General features: G+C 38.5%; 1 protein-coding gene across 4 annotated transcripts in view; it reads left to right on the top strand.

The window, feature by feature from the left end:
- MEIS1 (Meis homeobox 1) overlaps positions 1–18,468 on the top strand; it is a 136,376-nt gene that overhangs the window by 111,364 nt on the left and 6,544 nt on the right. For all 4 annotated transcript variants that reach the window (XM_033838403.2, XM_033838405.2, XM_033838406.2 and 1 more), the window contains exon 9: positions 436–512. In XM_033838403.2, coding sequence (XP_033694294.1) covers positions 436–512 — 77 coding nt within the window. The remainder of the gene's footprint in view (positions 1–435; positions 513–18,468) is intronic.

The following is an 18,468-nucleotide window of genomic DNA, read 5'->3' as shown; positions in this document are numbered from 1 at the left end:
ATGCTCAAAAAGAACTTGTTATTTTAATCCCATAAAATACAGTGAAGGTCCTACTGAATTTTGTGTTTGCAACAAATAAACCTGTTAAAGAATAAACTCAGTATCAAGGTTCTGCACGTATCCTAAGTAGCTATTTATACACTTCACTAATCTTGGTAATTGGCTTGTCTTTTATTGCCATTAATTAGATGATGTAGTATTCCATTAATAAGAGTGACACACCTCAGCATTTTTACCTTTAATTATAGACCTCGCTAGACTCTTAGGTTATTGACAAAATAGCCTAAATATTGCCTGAAGTACACATATTGTTTTTAACAGAGCATATGTGTTTATTATTGAATCCCTCGCACCTAGCGTTGCATCTGACATGTGATGTGCACATTGTGTATCCAAAGTGTATGTGCACAACCTATCTTTTTTGTCCTCTTTCAGCACCCTTACCCTTCTGAAGAACAGAAAAAGCAGTTGGCACAAGACACAGGACTCACCATCCTTCAAGTGAACAATTGGTAAGTAATTTGGCTTTGTGTTTACACACAATCTGCTTCCCCCTCTGGCGACCTGCAGCTAATGTTTTGCATTAAGAAGACACACCCAGTTCCCCCCACCCCCACCCCGTGGCTTGTTGATCCAAAGGTGAGAACACAGTATTGACTGGTGGGTGAGAGCACTTGCTAGTATAGAAAAGAAAACAGTGTATTGCTTTCCACCTCCTTTATAAATTGACAAATTTTAGGCATAGTATATATTAGTGTTTAATTCACGTTCACTATGGCTCTGTAAATGTCTCTCTCTATGACCTTTTTTTTTTTTAACTTTTAAGAATAATCAATAGAAAAAGTGATATCCTCTTTTCTGTGAAACAAGAAAATCCACTATCACATACCCGTCAGGTTTTAAATTCGCTGAATAACTAAGTTCGGTTAGAATTTGTTAGGGATAAGCATTCCAGGATGGGCTCTCCTTTCTTCTGACCTCCCTATAGAAAAAAGAGAAAAAATGTATGTTTCTACTTTGATGCTGTTCAAAACTTGATGTATCTCAGAGCTGTGCAATACTGTTTCTAAATAAATGTGTGGACTCCTGATTTGGGGGAAAGCTGAGATTAGGTACCAAGTAGCAGCCAACAATATTCTGACTTAATGTACAGCGGTGTGGCAAGGAGCCTTTGAGGAAGTATGATTTATTACCCTTTGTGAGTGCGCTGAAAGCCACGTTCACACAGTCACCCAGAGCTAGTGTCATATGTGAAGGGTATCAAAATCCAACCTCCTCGAAAACTAAGTGTCTAATTAATTGTCCTAATATTTTTAGATTAGTGTTTATGATGGGGAAACCGTATCCTCTTTGAAGTAAAATCCAGAAAAGGCCCAAAGCCTGGTTGGGGAAAGATGAGAACTGAGAATGCCAGTTTGCAGACAGAAGTATTTCTTTCTTTTCAATAAGTGTCAAAGATTAATATTACAGAATCTCTGATTACATGGCCTAATCCATTTTGGTGAATAAATTTGTTCTTGATGTCCATTGCACCTACATTAACAGACCCTTCTCTGTTAGAGAGTCTGGGAGCCTTTGGGAGAGATTTCAGATATATTAAGCCCCATTACAGAAAATGTAATTTCTGTCAATATAATCCCATGTATTCTTCGATTTAGTATTTTAGAGATAACAAGCTACTTACAATATATTTGCCTTTGGAGGATTAATTTACAAAGCGCACTATCTTCAAGACACAGACAGACTCACATAAGCATTGCTTGTAAGGGTTATCAATTTCTGTGACCTTACGGCAGCCTTGGGAGATCGGTTTTTGCAGCCCTTTTAGTCGAGTGGATAAGGAACCAACGGAAGACATACTACACCTGAGTGTGTAACTAGGAGTCGTGTGGCTGCTGAGGTTTTTTTGTTTGCCTGTTTGTACCTGCGGCTGTATCTTAATTTTCAAGACCCTGGATACTATATAATTGAACTTTGTCTTCCAAATTGTTCTGGACGATATTATAGAGCAGACCATCCATTTTGAAGGCACACCTAAATTCCTAAACATTTAGGAAGGCAATGGGCTGCCATTCAGGTGATCTGCTAGAGAGCTCCACCCACAAACATTGTTACCAGAGAACAGATTCCAATACAAGCCGCTTGCCACAGGTAGAAGACATGATGGGATATCTCCTGTGGCTGCCCGGCCAGGCAGGCATTCCTGTGACACCAAGCTGGATGCAACTGTCGTTTCCTAGATTCTGTGCACAGTGATCACAATCAGACTGCCTCGGTGTTGCAATTAAGAGGAGGGAATAAAAGGACTTAAAAAAAATACATGCCAGATAATAATTTTTCAACATAGATGCAGACTTTGCCCTAAACTTCACACTGATGCTCGATCCTGCACAGGCACATAACTTGAAAATCACTTTTACTCATTACGTGGGATGTAAACCCAATTCTGTGCTCACCTGGCACCGTGTAGTGTTCATGTGCTCTCGCTTCTGTGTATGGAATTAGAAGTGACCTATGCTCGCACTTCATTGCCGAGCATTTGGCAACTGTTTCAACTCTGCAACGAATTTATTTGCGGTAGAGAGTTACCCTCCAGTAACTAAAAGTTGTAATAGAAATTGTTTCTCTTAAGTTCGGTGAATAATGACATTCCCACATTTGATTTGAGTTCTTAGCGGTATATTAATTTTCATCCAGACCTTCACCTTTTAAGGAGCTGATAATAGATTTCTTTTTCTTTGGGCTTTGAGTTGGAAATACGTTGGAAAAATGGGGAAACCCATACGGTACTGTATTGAAACCCAAGATGTGAGCAAATCTTAAAGATGGCAGACTTGGAGATAAAAAGCACAACTACCAAGTGGTTTTCATTTTTCTTTATTGTAATAAAAACATTACACAGAGTCTTTTTGACAGCCTGTAAATATTTTTCCAGTATTGAGCATCGAGCGCAAGTTACTTCATTCTGGAAATAATAATTAAAACAACAACAACAACAAAAACACTTCATGAGTATTTTAGCATTTCCCCTTCACTTCATTTAGACACAACATTTAAAATGTGTTTCTTCCTTTTTGGATTTTTAAAGACTTGTTAACACACATGTACATTCTGTATGAACTATGAGTCACTGTTGAAGAGATTTAATAAATGCTGAAGGGCGGGTTGGGTGTAGATCACTCATAATTACTGGCAGTAACATAATGTATTGAAATACACAATATGAAAGTGAAAAATATAAACTCATGTCAGTTGTTAGCTTGTCATAGAAACCCTGGCCGATGCAGCCTGAAGTTAGGTTTTGACAGAAAAATGAGATGAGAAAAGTTTGGTGCGTTGTAACATTCTTTCATTCCAGCGCTGAACTAATTTTATGCGTCTTTAATTGACGTAAGTAATATATACTACTTGCCTTGGCTGACTAAGGACAAAGCAGATGGGATTTGGCGGGGAGAGGGGATCACAGGGAGAATTTAAATGTAAAACAACAAGACAGATTTGATTAATTAAGAGAAAACTTGGATTAAAAGAAATAACTGCTCTAACTCATACTTGGTCTACTTGTCAGTAGAAACAGAGGAGTATTCTTAAAATGGTTGGTATTAGTACTTGTAGGAATTGGGTTCTGGGAGGGAATGTGACATTTATTAGATTAGACACCGTAGGACAAGTCTATGCCAGCACATTTTTTGAGAATTGAGGCAATTAGGCAAATAATTTGGGTAAAAATATTTTACCTAAATTATCCAAGTATTTGAGGTAACTGCATGTTTTTAAAAATCAACCTCCATAACTAATTGCCTAAATATTTCAGTCTAGCATGCCATGGTAGACTGTGACTTAAAGCATAATAATTTTTGAAATACAATATGTGTCATAAATGTACGTATTCTTCTTCCTTTCTTCCCTCACTCCCAATTTCGATTTGAGCCCAAAGTGATAAATAATAGCATTTGGTGCTTTTGTCTTTTTGTGTTTTCATTGTTGTGGTGGTTGTGATAAATACTTCTGTTATATCAGTGCAAAAATATTACTAATGTGTTGAATGTCATTGAAGTGGAAACTTCTTAAATTTTAAGATAGATGGTTAGGCGGGTCTTTTCATATGTAGGTAGAACTTTGAAGAAAGAGCGCACTCACACACACACAAAGTCAATACTGGGTTCTTTTCTCTCCCGAATACACCAACTTTATTCTTTTATATTGAAAATATGAGTGTAGAGTGGTCAAATAAAACTCCCTTACATGTTTTCACAGCCATGTTGCAGACTTGGGAATTCCATGTGATGAAAACTTGTGCCTGCATTGTATCTTTCTTGCTGTATGCCTCAGACACATTCTGCCCCAGCAGAGGTCTAGCCTAGGGTGTACTGAATAAATGTTAGTTGGTTTGTTTACCCCTTCTCATCCACACACTTTCCCATTAAGACCTAATATTCCATGATTTCTTCTTTACCCTCTCTGAGAAGGCCATGGGTCTTAGGTGCAAAATACGTAGTTTATGTGAAATACAGTATGTATGTAGACAGAAAAGTCACTCCCCATCAATAGGGTGCATAAAATTCCAGGGTGCATCCGAACCTCCGCAGTGACACTTTCCAGAACCATCGTAGCCCTTAAAGTTCTCAGATTTAGTACATATACCGGATTTTCCTAGTTTCTTCATTTATTACCTTCAAAACTGCAAAGCATTCAGCCATCACTTCCCATTTATTACCAGTGGGGGGAAAAAGTATGTCATCCTTGGAGATTTCTGCCCCTGGCGGGTAAAAATGTAAACTTATTTAAAAAAAAAAAAAAAAAGATCACCCTTGTTATAATAAACAGATTCAACTGTAAAAGGTCAAGTTTCTTTCTGAGTTATGGTAACAATGTAGCAAATACTTTTATAAGTAATCAAAGATTCTATAAATATAGGTACCTGTGTAGATGTAAATGTTAAAACATTCACAAATTATCCTTTCAACTTCTGAGATCTAAAAATCAATAGGGGGTCATGGGGTTTCATAGAATGGCTCTGCTTTTTCTTCCAACATAATTTAATAATACATTTTACAGATGTTGTTTAAACAGTAGGCACAGATTGTTTTGTCAATAAAACTAAACAGAGGCATGACACAAAAGCAAGGAAAACAGATGTAAAAAGAAAAAACAGTGCACCGAGCAAGGAGTCCTGGGTCATTTGTTTCCTATTCAACTACAAAATGAAAGTGGAGGGTGTATAGTGATTTTCCTTGCCTAGGAATCACCTAGGGATGGAACCACTTCACACACAAGAGGTAATTTTATTAAGCAGGTGGTTTAACTTCTTCCCTTGAGAATTTAAGTGTAACCTACATTTAAGGTAGACTTCCTAGCTGATCAATGGAGTAACAGGTGCAGTATTTTTAAAAGAAGGAAGAGAAGGAGAAATATAAATAGAACAGCTCTCCAGCACCTTTCAGAATGGGTTGTTTTTCTCCAGGCCACAGTTAATTGCTATGCTTTTTACCTTGAGTGTCAACTCTAATAATATTACCTTTACAGGCCCTTACTCTGGGCTTAGATTAGAGCAGTCAGTAATATTCACTAGATAAAATACTGTCTAGTTGCTCATGAGAAAATATTGAAATCAGTCAAAAAGTGTTTAGCTTGCATATTGCCTGAGACAGAGCTGGCAAGGTACCAGGCACGCAGGGTATTATTTAGGGAAGCTGAGCAAATAGCTTGCAGGGAAAAGAGCTGTGAATTTTGAAAACTTCAGGTATTGTCATGTCAGAGAGTCGTAGGAATTCAAAGGAGACGCTGCTTTTGTCTGCAGATTTTTAAAAAATTCCCAGCAAACAATCGCCTTTGAAAATGACTCTGCAGTCTGTGAAATACACTTTGTTGTAAGTTCTACTCGCTAAGTTTACTCAGAGGTTTTTCCCCCCACTGTGTTCAATCACATGGGTAATACTGGGAAACATGGAAAGTCCTCATGGAAGGGTAGGTGTTGGACCACTGTGCCAGATGGAAAAACCCTGCCCCTTCCACCAGGGGACCCTGAGTCTAGGTGAGAAGAGAAACAGGAAGGGGTGGGTTGGAGGAAGATGGATTAGAAAGTCCAGATACTGTTTTGTGTAACTGCTGTTTCTCCTCCAGCCCACATTCAAAGACAGTCTCTGAGCTTTTGAGGACAAGAGTGTGAGGTCTGAAGCTGAGAGTTGTTACAACCTGAAGATACTTTCAGGACCAGGTTGGGGTTCCAGCGAGGTGCAGAGATGAGTGAGTTGGGAGACTGATTCCATCATGACCCCAGTGTTCCTGAATATCCCTTTCAAGGCAGTAAAACCAGTGGCTTCGTGCTTGACTTTGAACATGGTGTGGAGGTCAGCAGGACTTGGTGCAAGTCCTAATTAAGCAGATTTGTTGTTTTCAGTGTCTGATCAGAGAAATGGAAAGAACTCCCCGGGTGTCACCCAGCCGGCAGAGCAGGAGCTGACTCCCTTGAGGAGAGTGTGGGAAGTGAGGGGCTGAGAGGCACCCCAATCGAGGGGGGAAAGCCCCGGCATCCACAGGTGGCTGAGGAACAGATTCCCCTGTGAGCCTCACGACAGCACACAATTTACACAGTGCGAGTGAGGGGAGGGAATACGCAGGGGAAAGAATGTTTGGAGTCCAAACATATCATCTGTCGTCCCCACTCCTCACCAAGTAGATGTGTGTCCTTGATCAACTCACTTTGTCTCCATGGGCAACAGTTTCCTCTGCCTTAAATGGAAGGGGAGGGCTGAGGAATTGGTGGCAGTGTAATAAGCCTCTTCTAGCCCTGATATTCTAGACGGTGTAAAAACGTGAACTGAAGCAAGGTGAATGTTCTGAAGCTGATTATGATCCCCGTTTTACATGAGAAGCCGGGGGGGGGGGGTGAAAAAAACCACGCACAACAGGGCCTTTGATAAAGAGACAAACCGGACATTTCATTACAAAGTTGTTACTTTTCTTCATCTTAAATAAGCAAATCAAAGCCCTGTAAAATAAAAGCTAGATGAAATAAAACATTATCGCAAGACCTGAAAAACATGTGTGCTGTCACTTTCGGATTCATAATAAAGATAAATCAGTTGTTTTTAGCGGTGCGCGCTGAGTCTGTGAAGGGCATGACAGATAATAGGCTCGGAATTTCTGAAGTTATTGTACAGCAAAATTTGTTTTTTCCTCAGGCGTTCAATCTTTTTCTCTAGTAATTTTGTACATGACAAACTTTTTAGCTGGTGCGTTAACAATCTATAAGTAATGGGTTGTCAGGTGTCAGTTAGATAAGATTAAAAGACTGTTTAAGCATTATCCATTTGCTCCTTTGCATGAGTTTTATAGGTCAGGAGAAGTAGCTTTTTGAATTCTGGTTGTTTGCACATGCTGGTTTTTTCCTCTCTCCCTCCCTCTCCCTCCCTCCTTCTCTCCCTCTCCCTCCCTCCTTCTCTCTCTCTCTCTCTCTCTCTCTCTCTCTCTCTCTCGCTCTCGCTCTCGCTCTCGCTCTCGCTCTCTTTCTCTCTCGTTTGGCTGTGCTCCAGGGGTACCTGCAAGAACTGTATTATATTACATAACTTCTGCACGTAGGAGCACATTCGAAACTCACACCATGTGCATCAAGGGGACACATGTCTCCACTGACTTCTGTAAACTCATTTTAGTTTTGAAAATGTTACTCCTTTTCTTCTCAAAGGAAACTTTGTCAGGGGAAACAGCCTCCGCGGAGAAGAACATTGAGGTTTTCGGCTTGAGGAGTTTCCTAGCAAGTCAGGTTGAGGTCTATTCTTGTCAAATCTGTCTTAAGTGTGTTTACATATAGTTTGCCTTTCTGGTATTTTCTGCTTGCACAGACCTGATCTCCACCTATTTTGTGTCAACAGTTGCTCGGGCTGGTGTTGGGTGATTAACCATTGAGCACTGGGGCACAGGAGCTGTGCCCACAGAGACCCCCCTCTCCCCTCGCACTTACATCACCCTCTGGCTTCAGGCTGCACCTACTTAAAACAAACAGCATTTCTGAGTGATTAAAGAGGCAGCCTGAAATAGTAAAAAGTGGGGCAAATGTTGCCTCCTTGTTGAATAAGACAAGTTTCTCAAAAATGGAGAGGAGCCAGGGGTGCGTGGGGAGGGAGTGTTTCTGAGGGCAAATGTCTTGGATCTGCGTGGCTCCAATGTGTGAATGCCTGGAACTTTGTGTAGATTATCAGGTTTTTGTTGTGTTTCTTTTGTTAATTTTTAAGGGGAAAGAGAGCATTTAAAAAAAATAACAAAAACACGCCAACACATGGACATATATACACTACCAAATGTAAAATAGATAGCTAGTCTGCAGATTTTTAAAAAATTCCCAGCCGCATAGCACAGGGAGATCAGCTCGGTGCTTTGTGACCACCTAGAGGGGTGGGATACGGAGGGTGGGAGGGAGACGCAAGAGGGAGGGGATATGGGGATATATGTATATGTATAGCTGATTCACTTTGTTATACAGCAGAAACTAACACACCATTGTAAAGCAATTATACTCCAATAAAGATTATACTCCAATAAAGATAAAGATGTTTTAAAAAATAAAATAAAATGAAGGAGCAAAAAACAAACAAAAAAAACACGCCAACAACATGGATGTTTGGCAAATGCAGGGCTGTCCCGTTACATGCCCTCATAGCCTTTGATATTCTCCTCCTTATTTTATCTCCATTCTTATGAGGCCTTTAAGCCTGACCCATTAATATGGGAAATAATTAACTCTATGGGGCTCTTGACACCTGAACAATAACAAATAAACAAAAAACCTTAATCTCTTCCCACCCTTGAGAGCTCCTTTTTCCTTTTACCCTCTTAACCAATGTGGTTAAAGGGCCACAAGATTAGATCCCATCACTGAAGAAGGGAAAAAGTACTTCCTTTTGCAAATACATTAACTCTTTCAGGCCCGTGGGAATTATTGGTCTTGGATTCTAAATGTAACTTAGGTCAAAAACATATTTCCTGTCATGGGAGACATCTGGCTTACTACTGATTTGGTCACTATTTTTTAAGAATAGTATATTGGGGCTTCCCTGGTGGCACAGTGGTTAAGAATCCGCCTGCCAGTGCAGGAGACATGGGTTGGAGCCCTGGTCCGGGAAGATCCCACCTGCCACGGAGCAACTAAGCCCACGTGCCACAACTACTGAGCCTGCGCTCTAGAGCCCGCGAGCCACAATACTGAGCCCACGTGCCACAACTACTGAAGCCTGCACAGCTAGGGCCCATGCTCCTCAACATAAGAAGCCACTGCAGTGAGAAGCCCGCACACCACAATGAAGAGTAGCCCCCGCTCACTGCAACTAGAGAAAGCCCACATGCAGCAATGAAGACCCAACGCAGCCAAAAATAAATAAATAAAATAAATAAATTTATGAAAAAAAAAAGAATAGTATGTTGCAGACGGTTGGAATTAAACGCACCATGATTAAAAATATATATCTTTTAAGTTTCCAGTATGTTCTACCGTAGGATGCTGATTTGAGTGTAAACTGGTAGTTTTGAGGGTTGTTGTCTAGTTGAAGGGTTTTGTTGGCCTGCATCACTAGAACATCTGCTACAGTTGACTTTATTTGATCCCTAGTTTGGGTCAGAGTTCATATGTACTTGGAAAGGGTAGGGTGTAGGAGGTGTTGAAAAGCTAATGGAAAGAATTGTATGTGTCCAAAGATGTCAGGTCTCAGCTCCCATGGCTAGTTACCTGGCAGGACTGTTTACAGAAAGGACAGTGCAATGGGTTATGGCAGGGATTCCCATCCTCAGGGCCAAGTGGGGACTGGAGAGAGTGGCCAGAAAAGGCAGATCAGAATCATTCTGAGTGAATGTAGTATAAAAAAGCGTCTTGGGAATTAACTTTTGATTTTTGTCGTGCTATTTCTTTTGAAATAACAAGTAACAAAGGGATAGGAGATTTTGAAGTTTATCAAAAGGAGCACAGATTAAAATTTTAGAAACAATGCTATAGAATGACAGAGTCCAAGTCCTGGATAAGATTGTGTGCATCCTTTAACAGATGAGGCTCAGGGCCTTACAATATTACACCCCTAATGAGAGGCAAGGAGGACCTGGTCCGGTGTCTCGTGCATTCCACCGTTATGTATTTATTTTTAACGGCTTTACTGAGATATAATTCACATACCACGCAAATCACTCATTTAAATTGTACAATTCAGTGGTTTTAAGTATATTCACAGATATGGGCAACCATCCCCACAGTCAGTTTGAGAACATTTTCACCACCTCAAAAAGAAACCCTGCATCCTCCCCATACATCCATCCCCAACTCTACCACACATCTATTTTCTGTCTCTATAGATTGGTTTATTCTGGACATGTCACATAAATGTGATCACAAAATCTGTGGTCTTTTGTGACTGGTTTCCTTCACTTAGCATTATGTTTTCAAGTTTCATTCACGTTGTAGCATGTGTCAAACTTGATGGCTGAATAATGTTCCATCGTATGGGTATAGCACATTTTCTTTTTTTTTTTTTTTTGCGGTACACGGGCCTCTCAGTGTTGTGGCCTCTCCCGTTGCGGAGCACAGGCTCCGGACGCGCAGGCTCAGCGGCCATGGCTCACGGGCCCAGCCGCTCCACGGCATGTGGGATCTTCCCAGATCGGGGCACGAACCCATGTCCCCTGCATCGGCAGGCGGACTCTCAGCCACTACGCCACCAGGGAAGCCCTAGCACATTTTCTTTATTAGTTTGTTTGTTGACGGACATTTGGGTTGTTTCCATCTTTTGCTGCCATAAGAATTTTATATAAGTTTTTGTACCGTTAGGTATTTTTGAGAATCATAAGGACACTATCCCCAGCAAACCTCTGTCTTAGGTTTTACAGTTTACAAAGCACTTTGCATAAAACGTCCACTCACTTGATCATTCACAATTCCAGCACCTAAATACTGCTATGATCTCAGAGCCAGTAAGTGGCAGTTTTCCTACTCAGTTCTCACGCTCTTCCCACCAGACAGTGCTCTCACTCTTCCTGCCTGTGGCCTGTGTTTTGACTGTGATAATTATGAGCAATGGTGTTCAAAGAAAAGGCTGGCAACTCAGAAGTGAAATGTACATTCTCCAAACTTTCCCCAATGTGACTTCGATGACCGTAAGCATTTTTCAAAGATTTGACAGGTTCCAAGAGGAGGTCATTTTGTTGGTTTTATTGTCCTCATTTGAAAGATTTTGTCATATGCATCAATTGAGAGATTTTGTCTTTTAGTTTAAGTGGTTCCATTTGTATGTAAGGGCCTACAGGTTACATATTGATATACATTACATAGAGCTTAGGTTTCGAACATTGCTAATTGAAACAGAAGTTACAGTGACCATTCTGAGGAATAGACACAGGCCTCCATTCAGGTCAAACCTAATCTGTGACCAGGTGAAAAGAAAAAATCGAGCTAAATTTTGAGATATCTTCCCTTGGCACTAGTAGAGACTCCAGGCCTGGAAGTTTCTAGTTAGTGAAGGCAAATAAAGGAGAGATTCTAGAGGAAGGAAAGAGCTGAGAGCTACTCCAAGATGGTGCTGAGATTCTAGAACACGGTATGCGTGCTAGGCTGGTCACCTAACGCAGTATGCATGCTGGGCTGGTCAATTCCAATTATTGAGGGGAAATTCTGTTTGGGAAAATAGGTGCATATTTGATCAGTAGGGTAGCCCATACACCCCAATTGCATGGGACATTCATGGTTTACGCCTGTTGCCCAGCATAATTATTAATAATGTTCTTTCTACTCTCAAAATTTTCCCAGTGTAGATGATAAATTATCTGGTCATCGTATTTACAATGGAAATTGGCAGAACATTAAGATTTGTTTTAAATAACTGTACACTTATTCTGTAATGTTTAAGGGATGTTTAGTTAGATGCAATTTTATTGGATTTTGTGAATATGGGAAAATGAGAATTTATATGAAATAATGGTTCAGCTTAAATCAGAGACACATTTATTCTTTGAAGATATTATTATTCCCATTTTAGCTTTTCATTAGTAAAGGAGGTTTTGCTAGATTATCCTATTGCTTAATCATTGTGCTAATAATCACTTTAATTTCATATACTTTAAGTAAACCACATTTTAAAAAATATTTACAAGGTTATACAAAATCAAATTTGACAAATTGTCCCATTTAAGTAAATATTTTATAAATGCCATTTGGTTACCTATGTTTATATGCATACTTAAGATACGTATAACTACTGGGTATTTCTTATGCTGGGTCTAGTGAGACAGCCCTACAATTCATTCTACTGAGTTTAGAGCCTAAGGCTTTAGTGATGTAGAAGGTAGCAAAAGAATTAGAGACTCTGCACTGAGGGAGGCACCCTTGCTTTGAATTCAGTTCAGATTAAAGGATTTAGCAAGCTGAGCTTCTATTTTTTTTAGAGTAAAAAGAAGTCATTTTCCAGTTTGCTTTCAAGGAAAACTTCCTGTAATATATAACCAAGTGATGAAGTGTTTGCAAGTTATTTCAACATATAAAGTCCAAAATGAAACTTGGGTTTTGTTTTTACTTTGCATTATATTTCTCAACTAATTAGTGACTTTTTTCACTAGTTGCTTGCAAGAAATTTTATATATAATTAACGTCCTCAACTGTCTTAGCTTCATTTTTTTCTAGAGTAGTTTGCCAAATATACCTATCACTTCTAGAGAAGGGGAACCTTCTCAGACCTCTGATTGATGGGCTTCTTGTGATTTGAGCAAAATTCCAATATTATGTTTCTAGAGTGGATGGAGAGTAAAACACATGCTTCCCTTCTCCCCTCCTGTTCAGTCACCTCCCCCGGCCTCAGACACACAGATGATGTATTGCAGTCCTGAAACTGTCAGATCCTGGAGGAGGTTGAGAAACTAGAAGACAGCGCCAAAAACATGATTTCATTAGGTTTGACTTGAGATTGAATCAACTTTCTTGAGCGTCTTAAAATCATGTTTCATGAAATTTTACTTCACAGAGAAAGGGAGCGTAGAAGAAGACTTGGACCCTGAAGTCTGCCAGTTACAGATCATTAAATCCAATAAGTAAATGTAAATCTAAAATAGAGAATTCCAACAAAAGATTTTGAAGTCGATTTCTTGTTTAAAAGAAGAGAGTGTTATGTGGGAGACAGCTAGAACTCGTTCCCTGAAACGTTTGTTTATAAAACAGGCCTTAAACTTATATTAGAAAATGCTGACTTAAAAAAAAATGTTGGATATATAATTTTCTTTAAGTGACTGCGATAAAGCTGAAAGAAATGCTACATCAAGAAAATTCATGGAAAAAGAAAGAGCAAAACTCTGGAATCCAGCAACTACTTTCCAATGTGAAATTTTATATTTGAAGATATTTCACAAGGCTTAATTCTATAAAAATATTTATAGCAATGAATATAAATAAAATGAATTATATAGCAATTAAGTATTATAGTTGCATGTTGTTCATGTTTAACTGAATAAAGAATAGTGCATGCAGAAATCACCAGTACTAATATTGATACTTAAGAATGCATGGTATTAATTTTTATTATTATTAAAGTCTATATGTAATTATTCTTAAGTATACCTAAATAGTAATCAAGATGACTATAATTAATACTTTCTTTAATGGATAGTATAGGTTTATAAAGCATTTTTACTACCATATCCTGTTATTTAATGAACTCTTTTCTTAATAGTTAATAATTTTAGCTTCTTAGGCAAAGGAGGGTACATATTGTAAAATGGCATTTCTACATACTTAAATGGGTACCTACCATCCTGCTGGCTGGTCACTTATGCCTAGTTGGCAAGAAGCACTATGGGAATGACTGAGAGTCATGTCATTGTTTAGCAACAACAGCATTTTGTCAGAATTTTATTTTTATTTGATTGGATGCGGTTCCATGAGTTGGCTGTGGCATGTTAAAGTAACAAAATATGGACTCCCCTGAATCATCAGTGACTAAGTAAGTGGTAAACACGGAGAAGTAGAATTGAGTAAAGGTGAAAATTCCATTTCTGAAAGTGAGCAAGTAGTTTTTCCTTCCTTTGGTCAGTATTATGGAGAACCATACAAGGAAGACCAAGGGCAAAGCCACATGGGAAAGTTGCCTGTGGAACTGGGCAGATATACCTGGTGTTTGGTCCTAATGGATGCCCACTACGATCTGGCCACCCCTCCTGGTTCTCACAAAGAGAAAACTAAATTTAACAATCCAGTTTCGTGGGAGGGAACCAGGGCAGGGAGTGGAGGATAAACTAAAGGACAAAGGTCAACTTTAGAAAGCTGTTCTACCAGATCTAGACCGAGAATAAAAGGAGATAGGTGGAATTAGCAGAATGGGAAAAAAAAAAAAAAGTCTAATAATAAATAAACATCTAGGGGCAAAGACAAGAAAGAATAGAGCAAAACTTCCTGTATTTCTTTTTAGCATAACTCAAGATTCATCTCCCATTCTCCTTGTCTGATTCCTATTTTAAAAATGCAAATGATAAAATTCAGTTTTTAGATGATGCCATGTCTCAGATATTTGAAGGTTTTGCTCCCCTTTCAACCTCCCACTCCCCCTTTATTAAGGGACTTGAGTCCTAAACAAATAATTAGGTAAAAAGAAATACATCTCTGTTTATTTTGACATGGAATAAAGCTCTAAAGCCCATCCATTATCTTCCTTTCCTTTGTAAAACTTCTTGTTTTGAGAAAGGAGACAGTTTGGTCACAGGAAGAAATTCTAATCCATGATTCTATGAGTAAAGGAAATTTAAGAATTCTTTCTCTAATTCAGTTTTCTACCACCTACAGGGTGTCCAGTTCTTAAAAAGTACTTCACAAAAGAAGATTGTGTTTTCAAAGCAAAATGGGATTTTTAAAAACATATACCTTGATGTTTGGAATGAAATATGGAAATGCAAACAGTATGTTTCTCCACCTTAAAGGATACTTAACTAAAAGGATTACCTTTTCAAATGCCCAGTCTATGGCAAATTTGAGCTACATTCTATTAAACCAAGGTGTGAAACTATTTTAATGAGTAAGAAAAACTGTCCTGTTGTCACGTATTCCTGACATTATACATCTGAGTTTTAAGGGCTATAATGTTTGGACATCAATTGTAAAATTGTAAAAGTTTTCTCTTACATTTTTAAATGCACAGGCTTTTTAAAAAGACCTTGTCAATATGGAAAATTCCAAAGATTGTGTGTATTTCATGGGTATATTTCATCTTAAACTATTCTATGGATATTGGAGAATGTATTTTTTATTGTACTTTGAAATTGGAATTTTGTCATTCTCTTTTTTATTTCTCTTAAAAAACACTGTTTCTTCTTATGTTCAAGCTCTAATATATATTTATGTATTCATACATATGAGTTTAAAATAACTATTTTACTGATGCTTCTTGAAATGACAGTGTTATAAGAAGGGAATATGTTCATGTAAGTTTACATACAATCCAAAGGTCTTTTTTGGTTCAGTGTTTAGAAGATTCTTGATAATTTAGAATCTTCTACAATGGAAAGTAAAGCATTCTGTCACAGAAGCGGGGAGGATGAGACACAAGGTCAAAGGGCATTTTAGAAACAAACAGCTGGACCAGTTTATTTAAACAGATACAGGGTTGCGGGAACTGACCTCTGTTTGACTTATAGTGGGAGGAGCAAGAATGTCATTTTATTACTTTGCCCAGAAGGAAAATGTTTTTGTATCTGAATTCACTCCAAGCCATCTAAATACATGGTCTTGCTGTATATAGCTGATTCCAAAGAGCATACATTAAGATGGTCAAGGAAAATCATAAAATACACCGAAGAGAATCAAATGTTAGGATGGTTTTAGGATTGAAAAGGTGATGTTGTTTTTAAAAATAAAGTATTTTGCTGTTTACTCAGTTATCTTCAGATAAAGATGTCCACTGTGACCCTAGATAATAATATGTTTCATGTAAGTATAGGAATTATAATTCAGTAACATTCTGAGAGTTTACTATGTCCTACATGTACTGATAATGTCCGTAATATTGAAACAAATATTGTTAATTAAAGTTTGCAAAAGCAAGAACTTCCATGTATACCTACTAATGTGGTCAAGCAGTTCGGATAAAGTGATAGGTGTTCTTAGGTTTTCAAGGTTTTAAAATTTTTATTTAATGAAAGGATTCCCACTTTTACATCTACGAATCCTATAGGTGGCCTACATCTGTGTTGTCAGTAACAACAAATGGTCATTGCCACCCAAAGAGAAGCAAATAGCACCTCGTACCTGTGGGCCCTTAACTGAGAAGCTCTGGTGAGGTGTTTGCTCTCTCCACGGGGACCAGAGCGGGCCTAGAGTAACTGCATTTAGTGTTGTCCGCTGAAGACCTGCAGAGGTACACAGCCAGACTCGCCATTTTGAGCAGAGTGGCCCAAGGGATGAGAGGACTCAAAATCCTAGAGCTCACATTCGAGAAATAACTCGTTAAGAATCACAGGTGTTTAACCTAGGGCGAAGAAGGGAGAAGCCTATGCGGCATGGTGGCTATAGTTTAAATGTTTGAAAAGCTATCCTGAAGAAGTGAGATTAGAATTGTTTAAATTACCCGAAGGAGTTGTCCTGGTGAAAGGATTTTAGGTCAGGTAAGGCAGACCCTTCTAAGGGTTACCTTGTCTGTAGACGGAGTGGGCTCTCTGCTGAGGTGGCCAGGGCTGTATGAGAGAGTCCAGCACACAGAGAACAGACTGGTGGTGGCCAAGGGGGCGGGGAGGTGGCAGAGGGACGGAGCGGGAGGGTGGGATTAGCAGATGCAAACTATTATATATAGAATGGATAAACAACAAGGTCCTAGTGTATAGCACAGGGAACTATATTCAATATCCTGTGATAAACCATAATGGAAAAGAATATGAAAAAGACTGTATATATGTGTATAACTGAATCACTTTGCTCTACAGCAGAAATTAGCACAACATTGTAAATCAACTATACTTGAATAAAATAAATTTTTAAAAAACCCAACAGTCCAGTAGAGGTTACCCATCTACCTGGTGGGGATATCAGAGAGGGGATTCATGTCAGTGACCAAGCTAGGTGATGGTTAAAGCCCTTTTCAAACCTGACGTGTAATTTTTCCGATCCCATGGATTTAACAATCATGGATTCAAACCTGGGATGGTTATCATGAACTGGTCTTTGGAAATGTGAACGTATGAGTGTGAAGGAGGCAAGCTTGGAATATAGATAACTCAAGTTACTGAGTCTTCTTATGTGTAGCCTTTGCTTTGTTTTTACACACAAGTAGCACAGTCATCAAAATCCCCAAATCTACGAAATGTTCAGTCATGCTTATTCTTGGACTCAACAGTAGGGTTGTTGCCAGTGGTGACTGGCTCAAAGCCAGCTCATGTTTAGATACCTATTTAGTCTGGAATATTCTAGATGGGTAGCACAGTAGTGGCCATGCTCTGGTCAGAACATTGTCGGTGTGGGGGGGGGATGTTTGCTACCGTTTGCCAGCTCTGTGTCATTCAGCAAATTATTAACATCTCCTGGGTAACATGTGACCTCAAATACGTCACTTAATTTCTCGGAGCCTTGGCTTCTCATCTGTTAAAAAAAAGACTCTTCCTATTTTTAGATAATATCCATAATATATTATGTTTTTAAAAGGGCTTAAAAAAAAGTTATCAGAGTTCCCTCCAAGAGAATGCAGATTTTGAATAGTACCCTAGATAAAGAGCCATTTTTGCTCTCTTACCTATGTTAGTTACTATGAAAATTACTTTTGATATATGCAGAATATTAATATTAAATAATTTTCTAATTGGTCATGCAGTGAAGGCAGTTAATGAAAAAGCAGATTTTTCTTTTCATTTTAATTGGTTATTTCACATGGTGTTTGTGCTACACCTGTGCTTATAATGAGAATGGAGAATTAATCTAACCTTCTGCTCACATGATTCCAATTTTCATGGTTTATACAAGATAATGATAACCTGATTGGCAACACAATTTGTTGTAGATCTGTGTTTTAAATATTTTTATTAGCAGTTCGGGGACTTCAGATACAAGAACTGATATAATATATGTTGCCAATAAGAGTTAGCATCAACCAGTGTCCTTTTAGTTAGATTCCAGTTTCATTAGTTATTTTAATTACTTCTCAGATAATGAAAGAACATAAGGATATAAGATGTTGAGAATCTTAAAATGTCATGAAGTATGCATTTTTATTTTAAAAAACCTATCCCTGTCTGTTTAATGGTTTGTTTTTTAGGAACTAGTTCCCTTCCTGAAGTGGGCAGACTTACCAACTAGAATTCATACGGGGCTGTGGGTCATTTAATTATTAACAGTGCAGTACTAAACTTTTCATTGTATTTTTTATTTGCTGCTCATGTTGAACATACTCAAATCTGAGTTGAGAACTGAAAGCAACTTACTATTTCAGAATCTAATATGTCCTGTTCATTTTCTGTATTTGATATGTAATTCTT

The sequence above is a fragment of the Tursiops truncatus genome, chromosome 14 (assembly GCF_011762595.2).
Source record: "Tursiops truncatus isolate mTurTru1 chromosome 14, mTurTru1.mat.Y, whole genome shotgun sequence".
NCBI classification, from domain to species: domain Eukaryota; kingdom Metazoa; phylum Chordata; class Mammalia; order Artiodactyla; family Delphinidae; genus Tursiops; species Tursiops truncatus.
The sequence above is the reverse complement of the archived record's forward strand: the minus strand, read 5'-3'. Positions and strand labels throughout refer to the sequence as shown.